This window comes from Musca vetustissima, unplaced genomic scaffold (genome assembly GCF_032173495.1).
Source record: "Musca vetustissima isolate MV318-11 ecotype Yass unplaced genomic scaffold, APGP_CSIRO_Mvet_v1 utg20950, whole genome shotgun sequence".
In the NCBI taxonomy this organism is placed as follows: domain Eukaryota; kingdom Metazoa; phylum Arthropoda; class Insecta; order Diptera; family Muscidae; genus Musca; species Musca vetustissima.
Window position 1 is genome coordinate 43,467 of NW_026878111.1, and position 22,053 is coordinate 65,519.

Genomic DNA, 22,053 nt, shown 5'->3' on the forward strand with positions numbered 1-22,053 from the left:
TGTGGGATCTCTATATATGAATCATAGGCGATTCTCAACAATTAACATACCTTCAATGCAATATTCGGAGTGCATATTAAATTTATCATTTCAAAAGATTCGTCGGAGACCCCATACAGTATGCATCAGAAAACATGTGGACCAACATAATAGAACAATATGCGAAGTTGTTAATTACGTAGTGTTGCAATATTCTACGACACCAATGTATTTCAAATCCATAACGGTGGCAAACGTTTACTTAGAAAATATTTGTCATATCTTTACATAACTACGTTTTAAATTTAATTTTATATTTAAAAAAAAATTTCATTGCCATAAAAATAGACATTCATATAACTAGAAGCAGCTGCAAGGTAATAAGATTTATTTTTCTAATAAAGCAATAATAAATAAAATTTTTAAATTGGAACAAGTTTTTTTCTGAAATATTGTTAATTGTTGGATTATTATTTTGGAGTGAATGGGCAACCAAATAATTTCATTTGCCTAATTTTTTTTTAAATAAAAATTTAATATTTTTTTTTTCAAATAAAATCAAGTTTAAAATAATTTTTTCTTAACATTGTGAATTGCAGGTCTAATTTTTGGAGTGAAGGAGGTCATCAACAGTGCATTTTGCATCTAAAAGCTTTTAAACAATGGACGGGAGAAGTTGCAATTAAACTCTTTTGTTGAGGAATGGGGGGCATATTGTGTTTCATTCATTTATGGACTGGAGGGGAGTTTAACTTTGTGGGTTTTGGGTGGATTTGTTAAGATTTGTTCAACAAAATTTAAATACCATTTTCGAGCATTGCAGTGATTCATGTGTGGCCTCAGTAAAAGCTCTTCTAAGTCGCAATTTTCGGCTTTCGGACAATGTACGAGGCATTAGTAGGACACCCTAAAGGAAATATATGTATATCTTTTAGTACTGGTATTGGTAGTAGTAGAGTAGTAGTTAAATGTGTTTGCTATTGTTGTTAAATGTTAGCAAGAGAGTTAAAGTTTTAGTAAGTAATATTAGTAATGTTATTAAAGTTTTGTGTTGTGAAAAGCCATTTAATGAATTGCTAGAGTATAACAAAAAGGGATTGGGGCCAATTTGTGTTGTAAATAATAATAATAAAGTTTTTCGTTTGTTACAAGAGATAATTTACATGCTAATGGCCAAGGTATTAACAAGTACTGTTGGTGTTTCCTGTAAAACTTTGTGCTATTGAGGTAATTTTGTGTAATGTTTTTATTTTTTTTGTTTTTGAGAAAAAGTTTGAGGACAATAATTATAGTAATTTGAGACAATTTAAGGGATGTTTCAAATACACATATTTGCTGTTGTACATGGGAAGATTTGGTATAGCATATTGTGGTTGTAAGGTGTAAAAGAAAAATGAAATATATGAAATCCTGTGTAAGTGTCGTAAACAAAACGCAATTTGGGATGTAGGAACATTTTTAAAATACATTTTACTGGTCTCCAATATTACAAAATTTTTATCATATGTAGACTCCTTTGATATCATATGTAGACCAGTGTTTTATTTAACTAACATTCCCCAATTTCAGATGTAATTTAAGAATATTCAAATCCTAATGATAGTATAATATAATACAAAGATCGGATAAGAGGCTTAAGTTCAAAAACTTTATACGAAAGTTAGAGAGTCTTACAGCTTTGAAATACTTTAAGATAACCCTTAATAAATCGGACCCTTTCACACATATATTGTCATCGGTCTGACTATTGAAGGTGGCATGTGGCTTAGAGAAAGCCTTCAGCAATTATTCAGTCTGGAGGATCGTTTTTATACCCTCCACCATAGTATGGAGGGTATATTTTTTTATTTATTTATTTATTTATTTTCTATCAAAGGTACATTGGTTTTATATACAATATTTTGAGTTTCTACCTTAAAGATATTTCAACAAATTTTAACATACTTGTAATAACTAAATACATTTTAAAAAGTTCTATTTAATAGGAAAAAGATAGTAAAAAACCTACAATTTAATATCACAAATAGTTAATGAAAAGCTTTAAGATAACATCTAATCATAGCTATACTTGATAATATAGCTAATATTAGGTGTTATCAAATCAAACCTCTCAGGTCGGCATATGTTGACCTTCTGCATTTTTCTTCAAATGACAGCGCCATGTCCTTTATGATATTATTGATCATTTTAATCTGAGCCCTAGTGTGAAGTTGAATTGTAGGATACCGTCTTGGAAGATTGTAAATTATCTTCAGATTCTTATTTTGTATAATTTGTAATTTTTTCAGATGCGATTTGGCGCAGTTATACCAAATTTGGCAGCCATACGTTAGAATAGGCCTTAGACACATTTTGTATAATAGTAGTTTATTTTTTAAATTTAATTTTGATTTTTTATTTAGTATGGGATATAAAGATCTGCCACATCTTATAGCCTTATGACATGCGTCTTCTATATGTTCTTTAAAGGTTAACTTTTCATCTAGAATAACGCCTAAATATTTAACGGATTTTGAAAAAACTAGTTCCTTACCATTTACCTTAAGTTTTATAGAAGGGATTCTTTTGGGCGACTTATTGTAAGGAAATATAATGGCTTGAGATTTTTCTTCATTGATTTTTATTTTCCATTTAGAAAAATATTTAGAGGCTAGTGCAGAAGCTTTCTGAATTCTTTTCACGATTGTGTTTGAAAGTTTTCCTTGGCAGATGATAGCGCTGTCATCTGCATAAAAAGCTACTTCGTTGATTTTGGAAGTTTTGAAATCGGAGATGTACAGCGAATACAGCAGAGGTGAAAGTACTGAACCCTGAGGGACACCAGCAGGAATATTACGTAAAGAAGATAGGCTTCCTAGAACATCGACAACAAACATTCTTTCACTAAGAAAACTTTTAATTAATTTTATCAGATATAAGGGAATATCCATTTTATGAAGTTTAAAAATTAGGCCTTTGTGCCAAATAGAGTCAAAGGCTTTTTCGACATCAAGGAAAATAATACCAGTAGAAAACCGTCGGTTTTTATTCGATGTTATAATATTGACTAATCTCTTGATTTGATGAGTGGTAGAATGTTGAGGTCTGAAACCAAATTGATGCCTATGGATCAAATTGTTGTCTTCTACAAAAGTTTGTAATCGGCGAAAAATTATTTTCTCAAAAATTTTACCTATGGAACTTAATAGGCTAATTGGTCTGTAATTGGAAGGAAGTCTGTCATCTTTGCCCTTTTTTGGGATCGGTATAACTTTGGCCAATTTAAAAGCACTCGGAAAGTATGAATTGATTATGCAAAAGTTGTATACTCTTAATAAGTAATTTAGGGCAGAAACAGGTATATTTTTTAACACCATATTGTTAATTTGATCTATTCCAGGTGCTTTTGAGTTTTTAAGGGATACAATCAGATTCTTTATTTCGTTTAGAGATGTCAAAGGCTGATCATTGCTATTTGATGAAGTGTCTGATTCCAAGAGACTATAAATATGATTGACCTTGTTTTCAATGGATGTTGATGAGTTTGACGTAATTAAATGCGCTTTTTCGAATTGGTCGGCGATTAAATTGGCCTTCTCTTCGTTAGAATAAACTTCTTTGCCATTTACCACTAAATTTTTCATTGAGTTGTTAATTCCTTTCATCTTTTTTGTAATTTTCCAAAATTTTTTACTGCCTGTGGGTAAAGTAGACAGAAAATTTGACCATTGTGCATTTCTTTCATTGTTTATATTGATGGAAATGAGTTTATTTAGCTCCCTAAGGATAGCACCTATTGACGTTTTGTCGATTGGATTTACACAGCGTTGGAATCTTCTTTTATATTTGTTTCTTGTGGATATCAGATATTTACATAATTCATTTAATTTGTTGTTTTTATTTTTCTTGTGTCTAAGGGGAATTGTGTCGAGGCATGTGGTTTTTAAAGTGTCCGTAAATTCTTTTATCGATTCTTCAATGTTTGTGACAGATATATTCTCGTTAAGGAGTGAGGAATTAATTATTTTTGAATTCAATAGAGTTTTAAAACTATTCCAATTGACGTTACGAAAATCTAGATATGATTTTTCTGTGTTGGGAAGTTCTTCATTTATAGAAAAAAGTAATGGTACATGATCTGAGCATAACGTGTGAGGAAAAGTTTCTATGTCTGTAAAGTGTAGTGTGGAGTTAGAGAGCAGAAGGTCAATAGTCGAGGCCTGCCTGTGAGTGTGATTTTGAGGAAATCTTGTAGGGTTAGGTGGGTAATATATATAGTAATTATTATTATTCTGATGATTAAACAAGGCGTATCCAGCAGAATCGGTTTTAGTGCAGTTCCAACTGGGGTGGTGTGCATTTAAATCGCCTAGTATGAAAAAGTCGCTCGTTGATGATGTTGTTATTATATCAAGATCAGGAATAAAATCAGGAGAATACCGGGGACAGTAAGCTGCTATAAATTTGACTTTTCTGTTAAGAAACTCGACAGTAACGCATATATTTTCTATCAGTTTCGTAGGATGTGGAGATTCAATATTATGCTTTAGTGATGCTTTGATAATAATAGCCACTCCTCCTCCATGAGATATTCTATCTTTTCTATGCACTCTGTATCCTGGCATTTTAAGTCTGTGATTTGGTTTAAGAAATGTTTCGTTCAGCAAGAGAATGTCGATGGATTTTTCTATTAAAAAATTATGAAGCTCAGCGGACTGGGCGAAGGTAGTAATGCCTTGACAGTTCCAGTGCATTACTTTAAGACTTTTTTGTATATGATTAAATTGCATATCTTATCATAGACATAATAACATTTAATTGTTCAATTTTCGTTCTGCAATTTCGTAGATCAGATAATGCTTTTGAAAAAATTTGGAATAATTCATCCATGTTAAAAAGTTCAGCTGTTGATGAGCTATTTTGGGTTGGTAATTCCATTACTCTGGCGTACGTGTTTTCCGATCTTAGTGGATCGGGTTTGTTTGAGGTAAAAGATGATTTGCTTAGCTGTGGAAATTCATTAGCTGCTATATCGCAGGTTAACGGAGCAGGGCGTCTTCTGACAGAATATTGCCTTGTGAGATTTTCCCGGATTGCTAGGTATTCTTTTCGGCAAGGACAACGTGGATCGTCAGCCCGATGGTTGTTGTTTTTCAATTTTGTGCATTGAATGGGACCTTTATTTCCTTTAAGAGGTTTTCTCCAATAAATATTTATCCTACAAATTCTTTTAATTTTTAGGACTTCAGCTTTATTATTTAAAGAACGATCAAACTCGAGCATATAAATTGCATCACTTTCATTAGAGCGAGCTGTTTTAATTTCTTTGATGTTGACAACATTTATATTGTATGAGTTCTTAAGTTCGTCTTTGATTTCACTCGTATTAAGTTGGGGGAGACCATAGAGAACCAGTTTGAATATTTTGGTGTCTTTGCACTCGTGAGAGAAGAAAGTAAAGCCTGACTCAATAAGTTTATTTTTTGCTTGTTCATAGAGAGTTATTGAAGGTGAAATAATTTTAGTACCGATTGACATTCTCTTAAATGTATACAATGAGCCGACCAGATTGTACACATTTAGGAACTTATGGACAGCATCCACAACGATTGGTGGAACAACAACTTTGTACTCGCGTACTTCATTCTCTTCTTCACTGTAGGTATCATCATCGTTTTCATTGTCAAATGATTGAAGTATATTAAAACGGTTTTCACTCGTTTTATATTTTTCTTTTGGTGATCTTCCTGACAACTTTTTTCGCTTGAGTGAGTGCATTTCAATGTACCACGAGTAGTTGTTATTGTTTTTTTGCAATCTGAGTTGAAAACAAAACGTGCTGTTGCTTTTGTTTTATTAGTGATTTCACTGGCTTTGTTTATTACGTAGGCAAAAAACTAGTTAACGGAGCAGAGAAAAGAACACGTGTGCTTGCGATCAATGACAGCATAAGACTATGGAGGGTATATTAATTTTGTCATTCCGTTTGTAACTCACCGAAATATTCATTTCCGAACCTATAAAGTATATATATTCTTGTTCAGGGTAAAATTCTAAGACGATATAGCCATGACTGTCCGTCTGTTGTAATCATAATAATTTAGATAGAGTGCTGAAATTTTGCATAGGGTTGTCTTTTGTCTGCAGGCAGGTCAAGTTCGAAGATGGGATATAACGGTCCACGTTTAGGCATAGCTCTCATATAAGGGTACCCCCAACTTTTCGGTATTTTGGGGTTCTTGAGCGCGTTTTTCAACCGAAATCACTGAAATTTGGTACATTGGGTTATTATTTGGTACTAAATTGTCTTTTGTCTGCAGGCAGGTCAAGTTTTTATTTGGTACTAAATGTCGCCACAAAAAATTATAAATATCGGTCCACTTTTTCTGGTAGCCCCCATATAACGGTACCTCCTAATTTTCAGTATTTTGGGGGTTTTGGTCGTATTTTTGCACCGAATTGGCTGTAATTTAGTACTTTGAGTTCTAAATAGGTTCCAAATCACTCCGTAAAAAATTATAAATATAGGTCAATTTTTTCTGGTAGCCCCCAATTTTCGGTATTTTGGGGTACTTGAGCACGTTTTTCAAATGAATTCGATGAAATTTGGTATGTTGGCTTCTTATTGGGTACCAAATATCTCCAATAAAAATTATAAATATGAGTCCATTTTTTCTGTTAGCCCCCATATAAATTTACCCCCAAATTTTCGGTATTTTGTGGTTCTTGAGCGCGTTTTTCAACCGAAATCACTGAAATTTGGTATTTTGTAGCCGTATATGGAAACAAATCTCCCTACCAAAAATTATTAATAGTAAACCCCTTTTAGGCGTAGTCCCCAAATAACCCCATATTTTATATTAATATAATTATCTGATTTTTCCGCGTTTTGGATTATGTTCTAACACTCTGTTGTAATCATTTCACCTGCGAAGGATATCGAGATAAAAACCTAGAACGTACGGTTCGATAATGAACTATATGTGATCTATAGCCCGCATTTAGGCTTAGCCGTTGCCTTCTGGTACCTCCAATACAGGGGCTACGGCTAAGCCTAAATGCGGGCTATAGATCACATATAGTTCATTATCGAACCGTACGTTATAGCTTTTTATCTCGATATCCTTCGCAGGTGAAATGAAATGGACCGATATTCCCCAAATTCGGATTTGAACTAGGTTTGGAAGACATAATAAATTGGGTTGAAATCAAATTTTTCTGAAACGGATTTGGTCCCAACAAACATGGGGTCCAATATTTCGATGAGGCACATGTTCACCGTGTGGAAGTGTATACACACTAATTAGCCATAAGGCTGAGGGTATAGTTTTTTATTAAAAATTATTGTTTACATAATCGGTTATTAGAAATGTCGCTATAGGTCCACTTTTTCCAAGTACCTGTCAGTATATCTATGGTGGAGGGTATCAAAAGTTTGGCCCGGCCGAACTTAACGCTTTTTCACTTGTTTTAGACTGAATTCAAAAGTTCTTCTGTGTAGTGAAGTGCATTCGAAGTTGTATAGGAAGTTTTCAGAATAAAAAGGCGCCTGCAGAAGAGCTTCAGCGTGAGTTCTGCCTTTAGAAGATTTTTGAAAGACCTTTAGGATTTTTTTATACAAAACTAAGACACCGTTTATATAAAGTTTTTTATCTTTTAAAACTATTTTGTCTACAATAGGTCGTCTGTTTATAGGAGGCATTCAGATCTTTTGCTCATCAACGGGTTGCTTCTGAAGAACTTTGGCTTTGAGATTCTGTCTGGAGGATGTCGCCCTGAAGGTATTTGACGTGTAGGAGGTCTTCTTTAGAAGACTATCAGGAAAACTTCCATCTAGAGAAGTGTATCTGAAGATTTATAAAAGGTTTTCAGAACATATAACGGTTGGTACAACAGAAAATCTGTAGAAGATCATTAATAAGTCATATGTCAGTACAACGGCCTATATAACGGATTATTTTTATTAGACTGCATTTACAATTTATTCTCTGTAGAGAAGTGCATTCTAAGTTTTTTAGACCGTTTTCAGAATATATAAAGGGACCTGCAGAAAAGTTTCAGCATGAGTTTTGTTTGCAGAAAATCTGAAGAAGGTCATTAATAGATCATATTTCTGTATAAGATCTTTCCTTTATAGAAGGGTTTCAGAAGCCCTTTCGCCTACATGACGTCTTCGTTTTTAGACTGCATTCAAAAGTTCTTCTGTGTAGTGAAGTGCATTCGAAGTTGTTTAGAAACTTTTTAGAATATAAAGAGGCCTGCAGAAGAGCTTCAGCGGGAGTTCTGTCTGCAGAGGATTTTTGTAGGGCCTTCAGTCGGTTTTCTTTCTACAAAATATCTTTACAACGATCACCGCCTAAAGAAAGCTTTCTTATATCTATAAAAACAAGAGGTAATCCGTATATTCTGTCTATCAAAGGGCTTCCAAAGATTTACATAAGGTCTTCAGAATATCTAAATATTTTTTTTTATGCCAAGAGGATGTTCGCCACATGGTCCTCAGGATGCATAAGGCATTCAAGAAAGGTGCAGTCTGTAGTAAATCTTTGAAATATCTTCGCATCACAGAAGATAAAATTATCATTTGTTCACTGATGACCGTCGGAAGATCACCTCTTTTCAAAAGAGATTTTGCTCGATGTCTTTCAGTAGAAAACATGAGAACGTATTCTGTCTACACAGGAGGAACTTCAGAAGTTATTTTGTCAATGGAAGATTTTCGGGAAGTATTTTGCCTTTATGCATCCTTCAGTTGGTCCCTAACATAGCTCACTTTGCATTTATTGTGTATTCGGTTAATTGAAGATTCTTACATATTGTAAAGATATCCTTCTCTGTAAAAATATCCTTCAGATGGTCCTCTGTCTGTAGAATACCGCCATCATCAAGGCCTTTACATTTTATTTCTTTGTTTGGAAAATACATTCTTTCTTCGAAATGTACTTTCTCTGTGGAAGACCTTCTGAAGGTCAACGGTCTGAAAAGCAGCTATAGGAGGTATTTCATTAATGGAAACTTTTAAGGACTTTACAAGTATTATATTGCGTGGAAATTTTCTCTTCAATGTCTTCTGCCTGAAATAGGTATTCGGAAGGGTTTGTGCCGGTAGAAGACCTTCAGAAGGTCATCGGTCGGGGAAAGACACATATATGGTCTACAAAATATTTGTAATGCTTTTATAAGCATATAAGAACTTTATAATGCCTATATTGTATGTGTAGATCAGGGCTTCGAAAGGAAATGCCTATGGAATATCTTCTGGTCTGCAGAAGATCGCTTTCTATAAAAAACCTTCATGTGGTGTTTTGTATATACAAAAGAGCTTTCCATGGTGTGCTGTCTGTTGTTCCATTTAAAGGGCTTTTTCAATGGAAGGTTTTTTTATTAACCATGATAAGAGCCACAAATTTCTTTTGTTAAAAACGTTAACAAAATCCACCCCTACAACAAAACTTCAGAGCGTCTTCTGTATATTTATAAAAAATACGATTTGTATAACTTCTTCTACATAAATGTCTTCCATAACCAAAAGAAGGGGTTAGAAGTTCTGAAGTCTAAAGCCAATGATAAGTAATTTTTCCCACTTTAGGGCGTATTCTTTTTAAGGTTACTTGGTCTAATTTCAGGAGGTATTCCTTTAATGGCGGTATTCTTAAGATTTTTTTCCTCTTGGGGCCCTCTATGTTTTATCAATAAAAAAATACTTGTTTCTTTAAATTACATCTGAAAAGTGGTAGGGAACTGAAAGAAATTCTCACACACACTACTCTTGCATGGGAAGATGGGAGTGCTCGGTTAATAGTCGGAGTATTTGACACACAATAAAAATAAAAAAGCATAGGACAGACACACTTTACAATCATTCATCCACTAAAACTTTTTGGAACATTGATCACATTTCCAGGATAATAACTGACCTCACACATTCACTTTTTTCTTAAGGGGGAAATAGATTAACGCAGGGAGACAAGACAATTTAAAAATTCAAACTCACCTGTTTAAATGGCCGCATGCCACCATTGATTCGCAACGAATCTGCCGCTATACCAGCTATACCATCAGTTTCTGTTGAGCGTAACTGTTTGAGGGAGACATTCGGCACAGTATGCGAATGACCACATGTGCTATGGGCTCCACAACATACACCACTTGTGCTTGATTCTGGCTGTGAACTTTGTCGGATGATACGCGAACCGTTCGTTGGCGACGATGTAACCAGTACAGGTGGCACATTGTGCGGCAGGGCATTATTTGAGCCGCCATACACGACCAGGGAACCACCCAGATTTCCTTGTTGAAAGGCACTTTTAACGCTATCACGTGAAGTTGAACGATCCATGTGACCTGTGGTCGATATAGGTGTGGTTGAGGCACGTCGGCTGCAGTTTCTGCAGGCACGACAACGATTTTGGGCACTCGGAGACAATGGATTCGATGAGAGATTCTGATATGAGGATGTTCCCATGTTGGTGGTGGTGCTCGCATTGTTGTCGGGATACGAGTTATTTAAATTCGTTATTGATATGGTCGGTTGTTGTTGCAGCTTATTAGTTGTTGGCTGTTGATGATGCTGCTGTTGTTGTTGATGTTGTTGTGTTTGTATGGAGGTTGTGGGAGCAGATGAAGACAACTGATGTTGTTGCTGTTGATGATTTTGTGTTTGATTTGATTGATTCTGATTGTAATCTTGGTCCTCTTGATATACTTCAATATCAGGCACTGTTGCCGTCCGAAGCCCCTGTTCAACATCTTCATCGGCCGCGCGGCAACTTGCACTGCCATCGCGATCACTGTCATCCGAACCCAATCGAGTTTGCTGCGACAGCTGGGGACTCGTCAGATATGTGGAAGTTCGATCCTGTCGCATCAGTGTGGGCTTCTGTGACGCTGTGGAAGTCATGTTATTCGTTGTTGGTCCATTAGCTGAATTCATTTTGAGTTGTCTTAATACCGACGACTTGCATTTGGGTGTTTGTGAGACTAGGAGAGAATCTGTTTCTTCTGAGCTAACATAACCGGAATTTGTGGCATCGGTTAATTTTTGCATTGACATCTGTAAAGAAGCGAAGGAGAAAAATTTGTTAGAGAAATATATGTGGAAAGAGGAAATTTGGTTATTTGACAATTATGTATTCAGTAAAACCAGACTTAATTTTGTGGCGGAATTTAATTAGGGTTGCAATTAAAAAAATTATCTAAAAAGATCATTTAATTGCCAACTGGATCTCAAGATATTCTTAATGTTTCATTGGCTTCAATTTGCCATTCTAGTGGGGAAGACGACTTTACAGAAAATTATGAGTATAGGCACACGTTGTTTCTTGGACCTAAGCGCATTTTCCAACCGCTTTAATTTGACTTTCTGGGCTATTCATGGGAAAACAAATTTGGAGTTAATATTTTGAGATTGTCTCCATACAAAGATCGCAACTCATTTGGCAATGGTTCTAGGCATGTTTTCGAAACGATGTGACTGAAGTAATTTTGGGTATATATAAAAAATATCGCTTAAAATTTAAAATCCTCATTTTGGACCATCCAAGGTGTGACATCCGCCGTAAATGTGTATCCCTTCCAATTTCCATAATGTCCTCCTTCATCCTGCCACATATTTGTCACGCTTTACCGATTATTGCACTCAAGATTCCTTGTTGAACATAGCTTAGCTGTCTCCCTGTCTGTCTGATTACGGAGAATTTTTCCACAAACAGCTATGTTGACATATTCAATTGTTATGCAGAAATATTTTTCTTGCTATATTTTGTTAGTGCATTTCTTCCCCGCTCATTCAGTGGTGGCATATTCCTTGACCCATTTTGAAGAATGTGTATGTGTGCTTGTTTTTTTTACTCCTACAACTTCTTATCCTTACAAACATTTATAGTCAGGACATGACCAAACATTTGTCATGCAAATATTTCATTGGTGGAGGCGGGGGGCAAACGTAATAATCCACATTTATATTGTGCACATACATATGTGTATTCGTGTGTGTAGGCCACAGCATAACTATAAACTATTTTCCCAAAAAATTACCATATGTCATTTGTTACTTGGTTTCATACCGCGACGTTGGACATTTTTTTCTTAGAGGGACACATATTGCAGTTGTAGTGGTATGCAATTTAGACAGAGGCTTCTGTGAAATTACACTGCAGAACGCATGTGATGGATTTTAGGTATTTAATTTTCGCCCTTGTTCCTTAATCCTGAAATTTGTTAACATAAAAGGTTTATGAAGATTCTTGGATTTCGACCGGTCATAACGACAATTATACTTGATATTTTTATACCCCCAGGATGATACATTAATTTTTTTTTCCTTTTGTAACTCATCGAAATAATCATTTCCGACCCTATAAAGTATATATATATATATATAAATTTCTGATCAGCGTAAAATTCTATGACAATATAGCATCTAAACGAATTGAGATAGATGGCCAAAATTTAGCCTTTTTTTAGTCTTTTGTCTGCTTTTGTCGAAGGTGGGCTATATTTAGGCATCGTTCCTATATAAGAGTAGCCCCCATTTTTGGGGGATTTTCAGCGTATTTTACTGAGTTGGCTGTAATTGTACAGTGAGTTTTTATTAGATAGCAAATTCCTCCACAAAAAATTATAAATAGCCCTCCAATAAGGGTACCCTCTAATTTTCGGTAGCTTGGGTTTCTTGAGGGCGTTTTTCAACCTAATTCGCTGTAATTTGGTATTATTTAGTCGTATATGGCAGCAAATCTCCCTACCAAAAATTATTAGTTTTCGCCCCTTTTTAGGGATAGTCCCCATATAACCCCCTTTTTATTCCATCCACCAAAGTAAGACTCTTTTGCAATCATACCTGCAGAGTATATCGAGATAAAAACCAGTAAGGAAAGTAGTAAAGTTGGACTGGGCAGACTATATGATACCCTTCACCATTTGGGATATATTGTACATATGTATCCTAACAATTGCATATCTATGTTCCCTCTTTCTCCAACCTATTCTAACTATAATTTCATTCGAGCAGATTTAGATCCGTCTGCGTAATATGGGGAAAATTTATGGAAAACGATGTATAGCAAAATTGATACACGCTATTTTGTACTCCGCGTTGTTAAAAATATAATCTATATGTGGGAGCTATATCTAAATCGAAAAATCGAAAGATGTATAGGGACTTTGGTGCACCATTCATATAAAATAGGACGAAAATATATACGTGAGCTTTATCTAAATCTGAACCGATTTTCACGAAACTTAGCACACATCATTATATACCTAATCCATTACTCTGCGCTAAATTTCGTGCAAATCGAATGATACTAAGGGACTTTGGTACACCATTGACCTTAAATCGGTCGAAATATATGGGAGTTTTATCTAAATCTGAACCGATTTTCACGAAACTTAGCACACATCATTCTATACCGAATTCATTACGCTGCGCCAAATTTCGTGCAAATCGAATGATACTAAGGGACTTTGGTACACCATTTACCTTAAATCGGTCGAAAATATATATGGGAGCTTTATCTAAATCTGAACCGATTTTCACGAAACTTGGCACACATCATTCTAGACTTAATTCATTACGCCGTGCCAAATTTCGTGCAAATTGAATGATATTAAGGGAATTTGGTGACACAATTTACCTTAAATCGGACGAAAATATATATAGGAGCTATATATAAAACTGAACCGATTTTCCCAATTTCAATAGGGTTCGTCCTTGGGCCAAATAAATTACTTGTGCCAAATTTCATCCAATTCGGATAATAAATGCGATAATAATGCGACAATTTAACATGGACAGACAGACGGACGGATGGACATGCATAAATCGACTCAGAAAGTGATTCTATGCTTATTCTCAAAAGTAACCATGGGTCTATCTCGATTATTTTTGTCTGTTACAAACATATGCACAAAGACATAATACCCTGTACCACATTGTGGTGAAGGGAATAAAAATGGAACGTAAGGTTCGAGAATGAATATATATAGTCCCCATATAGTGGTTATCCCTATATGCGGTTTTTCAAACTGGTCTATGTTTTGATATAGATATATTGAGGTAACGTCCCATGTTGAGTGAATTTTAAATTTGTCATTCCGTTTACAACACTTCGAAACATTCACCGGAGATTGTCCGTCTTTCTGTCTGTCCGTTTGTTGACATCACGATATAGATCGCAATATTTAAGATAGAGCTCTGAAATTTTGCACAGACATTGCTAGTACGCCTAGGGTTTGGGTATTGTAAATGGTGTAGCCCCCATATGACAGTACCCCCAGTATTCAGTATATTGGGGATTTTGGACACGTTTTCCAACGAACTAGGCTGTAATTTTGTATTTTAGGTTCTCATTGTATAGCACACCTCCATACCAAAAATTAATATTGACCCAAGTTTCGGTATTGTCCCTATATATATAGGTATTCCCTAGTATTCGGTGTTTTGGACACGGGTTTCAACCGAAAATAATTAATATTGCCCCATGTTTCAGGGTTCTCCCCATATAACGGTACACCCAATATTCAGTATTTTGGACACTTTTTTTACCAACGTGGCTGTAAGTTGGTATTTGGGGCTCTCATTGTATAGTACATTTCTGTACTTAAAATGTTGTTCCAAGTTTAAGGGTAGCTTCCAGAATATGTTTCCCTCAAATATTTTGACATTTTGACACATTGTTGAATCAAGTAGGCTGTATTTTGGTATTTTGCGTTGTCATAATAGTATCACCACATCTCTGCACTAAAAATTATTAATATTGACCCAAGTCAGTATGTTCGACAGGGTTTCAACCCAAGTTTCTCACATGTTTTTCGGTGTGTTCAAGGTCTACTATAGGAGTTTTCTCCTAGATATTTTTATTATCATCCTCATGATGGAGGGTATAAAAACTTTAGCGGTTCAAATATAAATTGTGAATTATGTTCGTGCCCACAGTGCCAAATAATGACTATGCACCAACTAAATGCTTAAGTTCACACCCAACATATATTCCTATAATTTATTTTCAAAAACAAAATCAATATAAACATAACGTACGTAATGTTAACTGCAAAAAGAGGTATTCAAATGGATATTACCAGTCATATTCACACACACAAACACAGTTTTGTTTTACAGGAAATAACTGCAGATGGATGAAAGGAATTGAGCAATGCAAACCGACAGGGTATTATCCATTTTTTAGTCGTTTGTCAAATACATACATACGTAAGTATTAGAATGTAGATCATATGATACCCTACAAAACTTTCTGCGGATCTATATTCCGAGCCTGAGCAATATTTCGGATATTTGCTCCTCTTTCTTACCCTGTCATATTTTCGAATTAAGGGGACCCCCCATTCTCGGGGTCAAAATTTTTGTTGATATAATTCGAATCTACACTGATTAAAGATTGTCTCTGCAAAATTTCAAGTAAAAATCTCAAGAACTCTTGAAGATTTAGCCGGTTAAAGGGCTTCTCAAACTGTAAACGCGTTTTTCTCTTTTGTGAATGGCGGGTACAATAACTCAAAAACTAATAACCTAATCGATTCCAAATTTGTACACGTTTCTCTGTGAGTGTAAAGCTATCGTATGAACTAGGATAAAGCCAATCGGTGAAGATCTTCCTTATTTTTTAACTTGGTTTTTCGTCAAAAATCGGCGATTTTCAAAAATATTTTTTCAAAGGTCCGCCATTTTGTTAATTTTAGAGCGAAGTCAATAATCCTAGTTCATACGAGAGCCAGACATGTACTCTTTCTAACACCGTTGGAATTTTCGGATTCCGATGTTCCAGTGAGGAGTTATCATGCCCGCCATCAAAAATAAGTAGTTTTCTTTAATTACAAAAAACAACAACAAAACAATTACAAAAATCTTTTGTAAATTATTTTTCTTCTCTTTTCAATCTTCAATTATATATGTGTAAAATTACAAACCTTAACAAGCATTTGTATTCATTTACCAGCCCATTGAAAATCTTGAAAAATTAAAACCATGAATGGGGGGGTGGGGGTTCCCTTAAATAATTTTTTCACTTGACCCTCTGAACATTGACACATAATTTTTAAATCAAAATTGTAAAATTTGTGATTTGTGAGACTAGGAAACCATACAATAATAAGATTTTCGGTCCAATCCATTCCCCCGATATCATCTGATCATTACAGAAATTTGTACGTGTCGTGTTCGACCATAACGTGATGAAAAAGTCATCCGCGTGACTTTTCGCTTTCTAGTCTGGTAATGGTAATATTAACTATATCAAAATACGAACACACCTGGGTTTATCTTAGCATAACTCCCACATGCGAGTACATACAACAATATAATTGACATCAATTCAAAGATCAACAACTCCACTTGGATATATTATCAACTTCTCGCATCTACGCACTCCAGGGCATATATATTTCCCCGGAATGCATATTTTAAAATTTTTTAAATAAAAGTCAGGGCCCATTTGACCCGCTAAATATTGATCGATCTTTATCAGAACAAGAATGTTTATTCTTCGGTCCTTCTAGAGCGACCACAAAAACAGACGAAAATAATGTTTTTGGTCCATTACATCCCCTAAATATTAACCGATCATTTCCAAAAACAATAAGAGTCTTCTTTGATGAGAACCCGCCGTGTGGCCTGTATCGTGTTTACAAATTATAATGAACAGACGGACGGACATACATATCTAGATCGATTCAGTTGGTCGAGATATGACTATCGGTATACTTAAAGGTGGGTCTAGGACCAATATTTCGCGGCTTTACAACCTCTTGGAGCTGCATAATATGTATGGGAGCTATATCTAAATTTGAACCGATTTTCACGAAATTTAGCACACGTCATTTTAGACTTAATTAAGTACACTATGAAAAATTTCGTGCAAATATGGGAGGAAGAAGAAGGTATATGGGAGGTATTTCTAAATCTGAACCGATTTTCACGAAACTTAACACACATCATTCTAGACCTTATTCATTACGCTGTGCTAAAAATCGTGCAAATCAAAAGATTTCCAGGGACTTTAGTGGACTTTTTACCTAAAATCGGCAAAACTATATAAGGGAGCTATATCTAAATCTGAACCGATTTTCACGAAACTTTGCACACATCATTCTAGACCTTATTCATTACGCTGTGCCAAATTTCGAACGAAGAACGAACGAAAATATATATGGGAGCTATATCTAAATCTGAACCGATTTTCCCAATTTCAATAGGGTTCGTCCTTGGGACGAATGAATGAGCTATGCCAAATTTCATCAAAATCGGATCATAAATGCGACCTGTACTTTGTTCACAAAAATACATGGACGGACAGACGGACATGCGTAAATCGACTCAGAAAGTGAGTGAGTCGTTTCCTTTTGCCTGTTACAATCATATGCACAAAGGCATAAAACCTTGTTCAACAGTATGGTGAAGGGTATAATAAGAACCCGCCCTGTGGCCGGTATCGTGTTTACAAATTATAATGAACAGACGGACGGATATACATGATTGATTCAGCTAGTCGAGATATGACGATCGGTATACTGAAAGGTGGGTCTAGGACCAACATTTAGCTGCTTTACAAACTCTTGGAGCTGCGCAAAGCTATAATACCCTTACAAAATAGTTGTGTAGGGTATAATGAATTAAATTCAAAAAATTTAAAAGTAAGTCACACAAATACTAACCTAACGCAGTAAAACAAAAAACTGCGAAACTTGCAAAAGAAAACCTCGTATTTACATATTTAGCATATACATACGTACATGTTCATATGCATTTGTATTCTATAATAGAACATTTGTCCTTTGATAGCATTTTACAAACTGAACATTCTTTGGAGTTGTTGATGTTATTAAACATGTATGTGTGTTGAAGTTGTTGTTGTTTTTTTGTATGTGTGCGTTCGTTGCTTTATTTGCTGTCAACATTTGCCTTCAACTGGAAAGTAACAATAATAAATTGTCACAATGTTTCATTGCACCCTTGCATGGCAAGTGACAATTACAATTGATTTCATTCTTTTCTCTTTTATTTCCTTTTGTTTTGTTTCCCTTCAATGCAGAAAATATTTTCTTTTGAACTGGGCCAAAACTTACATACAAAATAAATTGTAGGCGTTCTAAATATTTGCAAACGACTTTGACTATAGTCAAAGGTGCCAACATCAATCGTTTGCAGTAAATTGCAATGCGATTGAAATCTTTTGGATTTAATGAAAAATAGTTGGGAGAATTTTTCGAAATTAGCTTCATTTTTATACCCTACACAACTATGTGGTCAGTGTATCATCGCTTTGTGCAGATCCACCAGTTTGCAACGCCGCGAAATATTGGTCCTAGACGCATTTTTAAGTATACCGATATAAATATCTCTACTAGCTATCCATAATAGCTTGTAAAGACGATAGAGGCCACAGTAATGGATCAATCGTCACGAAATTATGCATGTAGGCCAAAAAAAGACCCCTATTGTTATTGGATGAAATGGATCAAAAACTTTATTCTTGTGTGTTTTACTCGTCGCAGTAGAGGCCACAATTGTGACCCGAACACCACGACATTTTACACCAGGAAGGAATAAGAATAAGCATGATGTCTTCATATTCGGTCAATATTTACACACAACTGTGTTGTCAGGGTATTATAGCTTTGTGCAGCCCCAAAAGTTTGTAACGCCGCGAAATATTGGTCCTAGTCCTACCTTTAAGTATACCGACCATCATATCTCGACTAGCTGAGTCGATCTAGACATGTGTGTCCGTCCGTCCGTCCGTCCATATGTCCATTATAATTTGTAAACACGATACAGGCCACAGTTATGGACCAATCTTCAGAAATTTTGCATGTAGGATGGGTTCTGGCCAATGAAGACCCCTATTGTTTTTGGAAAAGATCTGTTAATATTTAGGGGATGAAATGGACAAAAACCTTTATTTTTGTCGGGTTTTCTGGTCGCTCCAAAGGTCGCAATTATGGCACAACACCGCGAATTTTTGCATGGATAAGAGGATCGGGCCAAAGAATAAGCATGCCTGTTTTGGTAAAGATCGGTCAATGTTTAGTGGGTCAAATGGACCCTCACTTTTGTGTGAAAAATGACAAAATTTGTATTCTATAGCGTATATATTTACCACTGAAGGACATAGACCCCAGAAGTTGATAGTATATCCACGAGGAGTGTTGACCTTTAAATTGATACCGTAGGTACTCGGATGCAGGAGTTACACTTAAATATTTACAGGTGCTTACGTAGTCATATTATTATTTAGTAACCTATTACCACACTGGATGGCGGAAATATAGCGCTGATCGCATTGAAATGTTCCATGAGGTTCCAGTTATGGTCAATGAAAACGCCTAAATGTTAGGTGATGATCAGATAATAATTTTTCGGATGAAGTGGACCGAAAACTTAATTATTTTTACTTTTCGAGTCGAAAGCCGAACATTACAACACAACCCAGGATGAAGGGAATCTGGACATGTAATTAGAGGGGCTGTACTGATTATTAGTAAAATTTGCTGACCTCTAGGCAGTCAAATGAGTGCAAATATCGCGAAATATTGCCGAATCTCAGAATATAGAACCACATAAAGTAAGATTTTCATGGAAGTTGTGTAGGGTATCGTATAGTCGGCGCCGTCCAACTATACTGCTCCGCTCGCTGGTTAGGGCTTCAAATGGATCCAGACTAACTCATAAAGGACATAGAAAGTTCTCGCCCTATTTTCGGTATTTTAAGAGATCATTCATGTTGTTGAGTATAAATAGTAACCAAATGTTTAATCGGTTTCCGCATCTTGCAGAAATAGGACTTTCTTTTACAAAAAGTGCGATATGCAATTGTTATACCTGTGTACAGGGTATTACGTCTTTGTGCATATGTTTGTAACAAGCAAAAGGAATCGAGATAGACCGATGGTTCCATGTCGCATTTATGATCCGATTTGGATGAAATTTGGTACATGTCACTTATTTGGCCCAAGGACGAACCCTATTGAAATTGGACAAATTCGGTTCAGATTTAGATATAGCTCACATATATAGTTTCGTCCGATTTTAGGTAAATGGTGCACCAAACTCCCAATATTTGTCCGATTGAAACAGAATTTTGCACAGATTACTGAATTAGATCTAGATTGATACATGCCAAGTTTTGTTAAAATCGGTTCAGATTTAGTTATAGCTCTTATATAGTTTCGTCCGATTTTATGTAAACGGCGCACCATACTGCCAATATTTCCCCGATTGAGACAAAATTTTGCAGAGAGTATTGAATCAACCACTGATTGGTGTATGCGAAGTTTTGTTAGAATCGGTTCAGATTTAGATATAGCTCCCATGTATAGTTTCCTCCGATTTTATGTAAATGGTGCACCATACTGTCGATGTTAGTCAAATTGAGATAAAATTTTGCACAGAGTGAATTAGGCCGAGATTGATGTATGCGAAGTTTTTTGGAAATCGGTTCCGATATAGATATAGCTCCCATATATAGTTTCGTCCTATTTTTGGTGATTAGACAAAATTTTGCACAGAGTATTGAATTATGTCTAGATTGATACATGCCAAGTTTTGTTGAAATCGGTTCATTGCTCCCATATATAGTTTCGTCCGATTTTATATAAATGGGGCACCATACTATCGGTGTTTTTCCGATTGAGACACAATTGTGCACAGAGTATTGAATTAGGCCCAGATTGATATATGCGAAGTTTTGTTGGAATCGGTTTAGATTAAGATAAAGCTCCCATTTATAGTTTCGTCCGATTTTATGTAAAGGGAGCACCAATGAGTAAAATTTAGGCCGATTGAGACAAAATTCTGCGCAGCGTAGTGAATTAGGTTCAAATTTATTATGCGAAATTTTGTAGCAATCGGTTCAGATTTAGATATAGCTTTCCATATACAGTTTCGTCCGATTTTATGTAAATGGAGCACCATTCTGCCAATATTTGTCCGATTGAGACAAAATTTTACAGAGAGTATTGAATTAACCACTGATTGATGTATGCGAAGTTTTGTTGTAATCGGTTCAGATTTAGATATAGTTTCCTCCGATTTTATGTAAATTGTGCACCATACTATCGATGTTTGTCCGATTGAGATAAAATTTTGCACATAGTACTGAATTAGGTCTAGATTGATGCATATTAAGTTATGTATTGAATTTCGTGTCGAGATAAATTTTGGATAGCGCACTGTGTTGCGGCATAGCATATTATGCATGCCACGGTTACCTAAATACGTCCATTTATATATAGATCTTTTAGATATTGTGCTCCATAATTGGCATTCAATTTTTCATAAATTTCAGATTGGTACCCAAAGTGGTGAAGGGTATCATATAGACGGCCCGACTGACTTTTGAACTTTCCTTACTGGTTTCAAATGGGTTTCTTTGTTCTTGGATTCTCAATCGGTCCAATATGAAAAAATTATATAATTTCAGCATTCAATATCATCAATCGTCTTTTATTATATTTATTTAAAATTACAATGACTTACAATCTGCAAACATTCAAATGCCTGTAAGATATCATAGCATTGGCTACAATATTTTTTTTTTTATTTATACACTAAATTCATTGGTTATAAAGAGAGAAATTGTAAAATTGAAATCTAAAACATTTATCAAATGTCAATGAGCAATCCTTTATAAATTAATCTTTAGAATATTCAATGCAAAGTGGCATCTTTTCGATTCTCAAAGAAATTTACATTCTAAATTGTTTTTTTAGCATTTTTGATCTTATGCCACTTCAAATGGAAAATAAATGGAAATAGAAGCAGAAGACAAAACGAAATAGTCAAATGTTATCTATATTTTATTGTTCTGTGCTGTTGTATGCAAGGATCTGTTTCGTCTTTTAACATTGGAAGCATTGCACCACACTGCGGTACAGGATTTTGCTTAGGAGAATATTCAAAGAATTAGTTATTATTCGAATGCGATTAAATATGGCACAGGTAATTTACATAAAATTGGTACAGGTAAAGGCATAGCTCAAGTATACATATAGTTTTGTCCGATTCCATAATAGTTCACCGAAGTCCCAATGTTTTTCCGATTAAGACAACATTTTGCATAGGGTATCGAATTAAAATGT

General features: G+C 35.2%; 1 protein-coding gene across 1 annotated transcript; it reads right to left on the reverse strand.

Moving 5' to 3' along the window:
• Positions 1-760: 760 nt before the first annotated feature.
• On the reverse strand, positions 761-11,012 carry LOC133322914 (small conductance calcium-activated potassium channel protein-like). The gene is made up of 2 exons (XM_061531866.1): positions 9,953-11,012; positions 761-886 (listed from the first exon to the last, which is right to left on the reverse strand). The coding sequence occupies exons 1-2, from the start codon at positions 11,009-11,011 to the stop codon at positions 767-769; spliced, it is 1,179 nt and encodes a 392-aa protein (XP_061387850.1). The 5' UTR covers position 11,012; the 3' UTR covers positions 761-766.
• Positions 11,013-22,053: the final 11,041 nt, after the last annotated feature.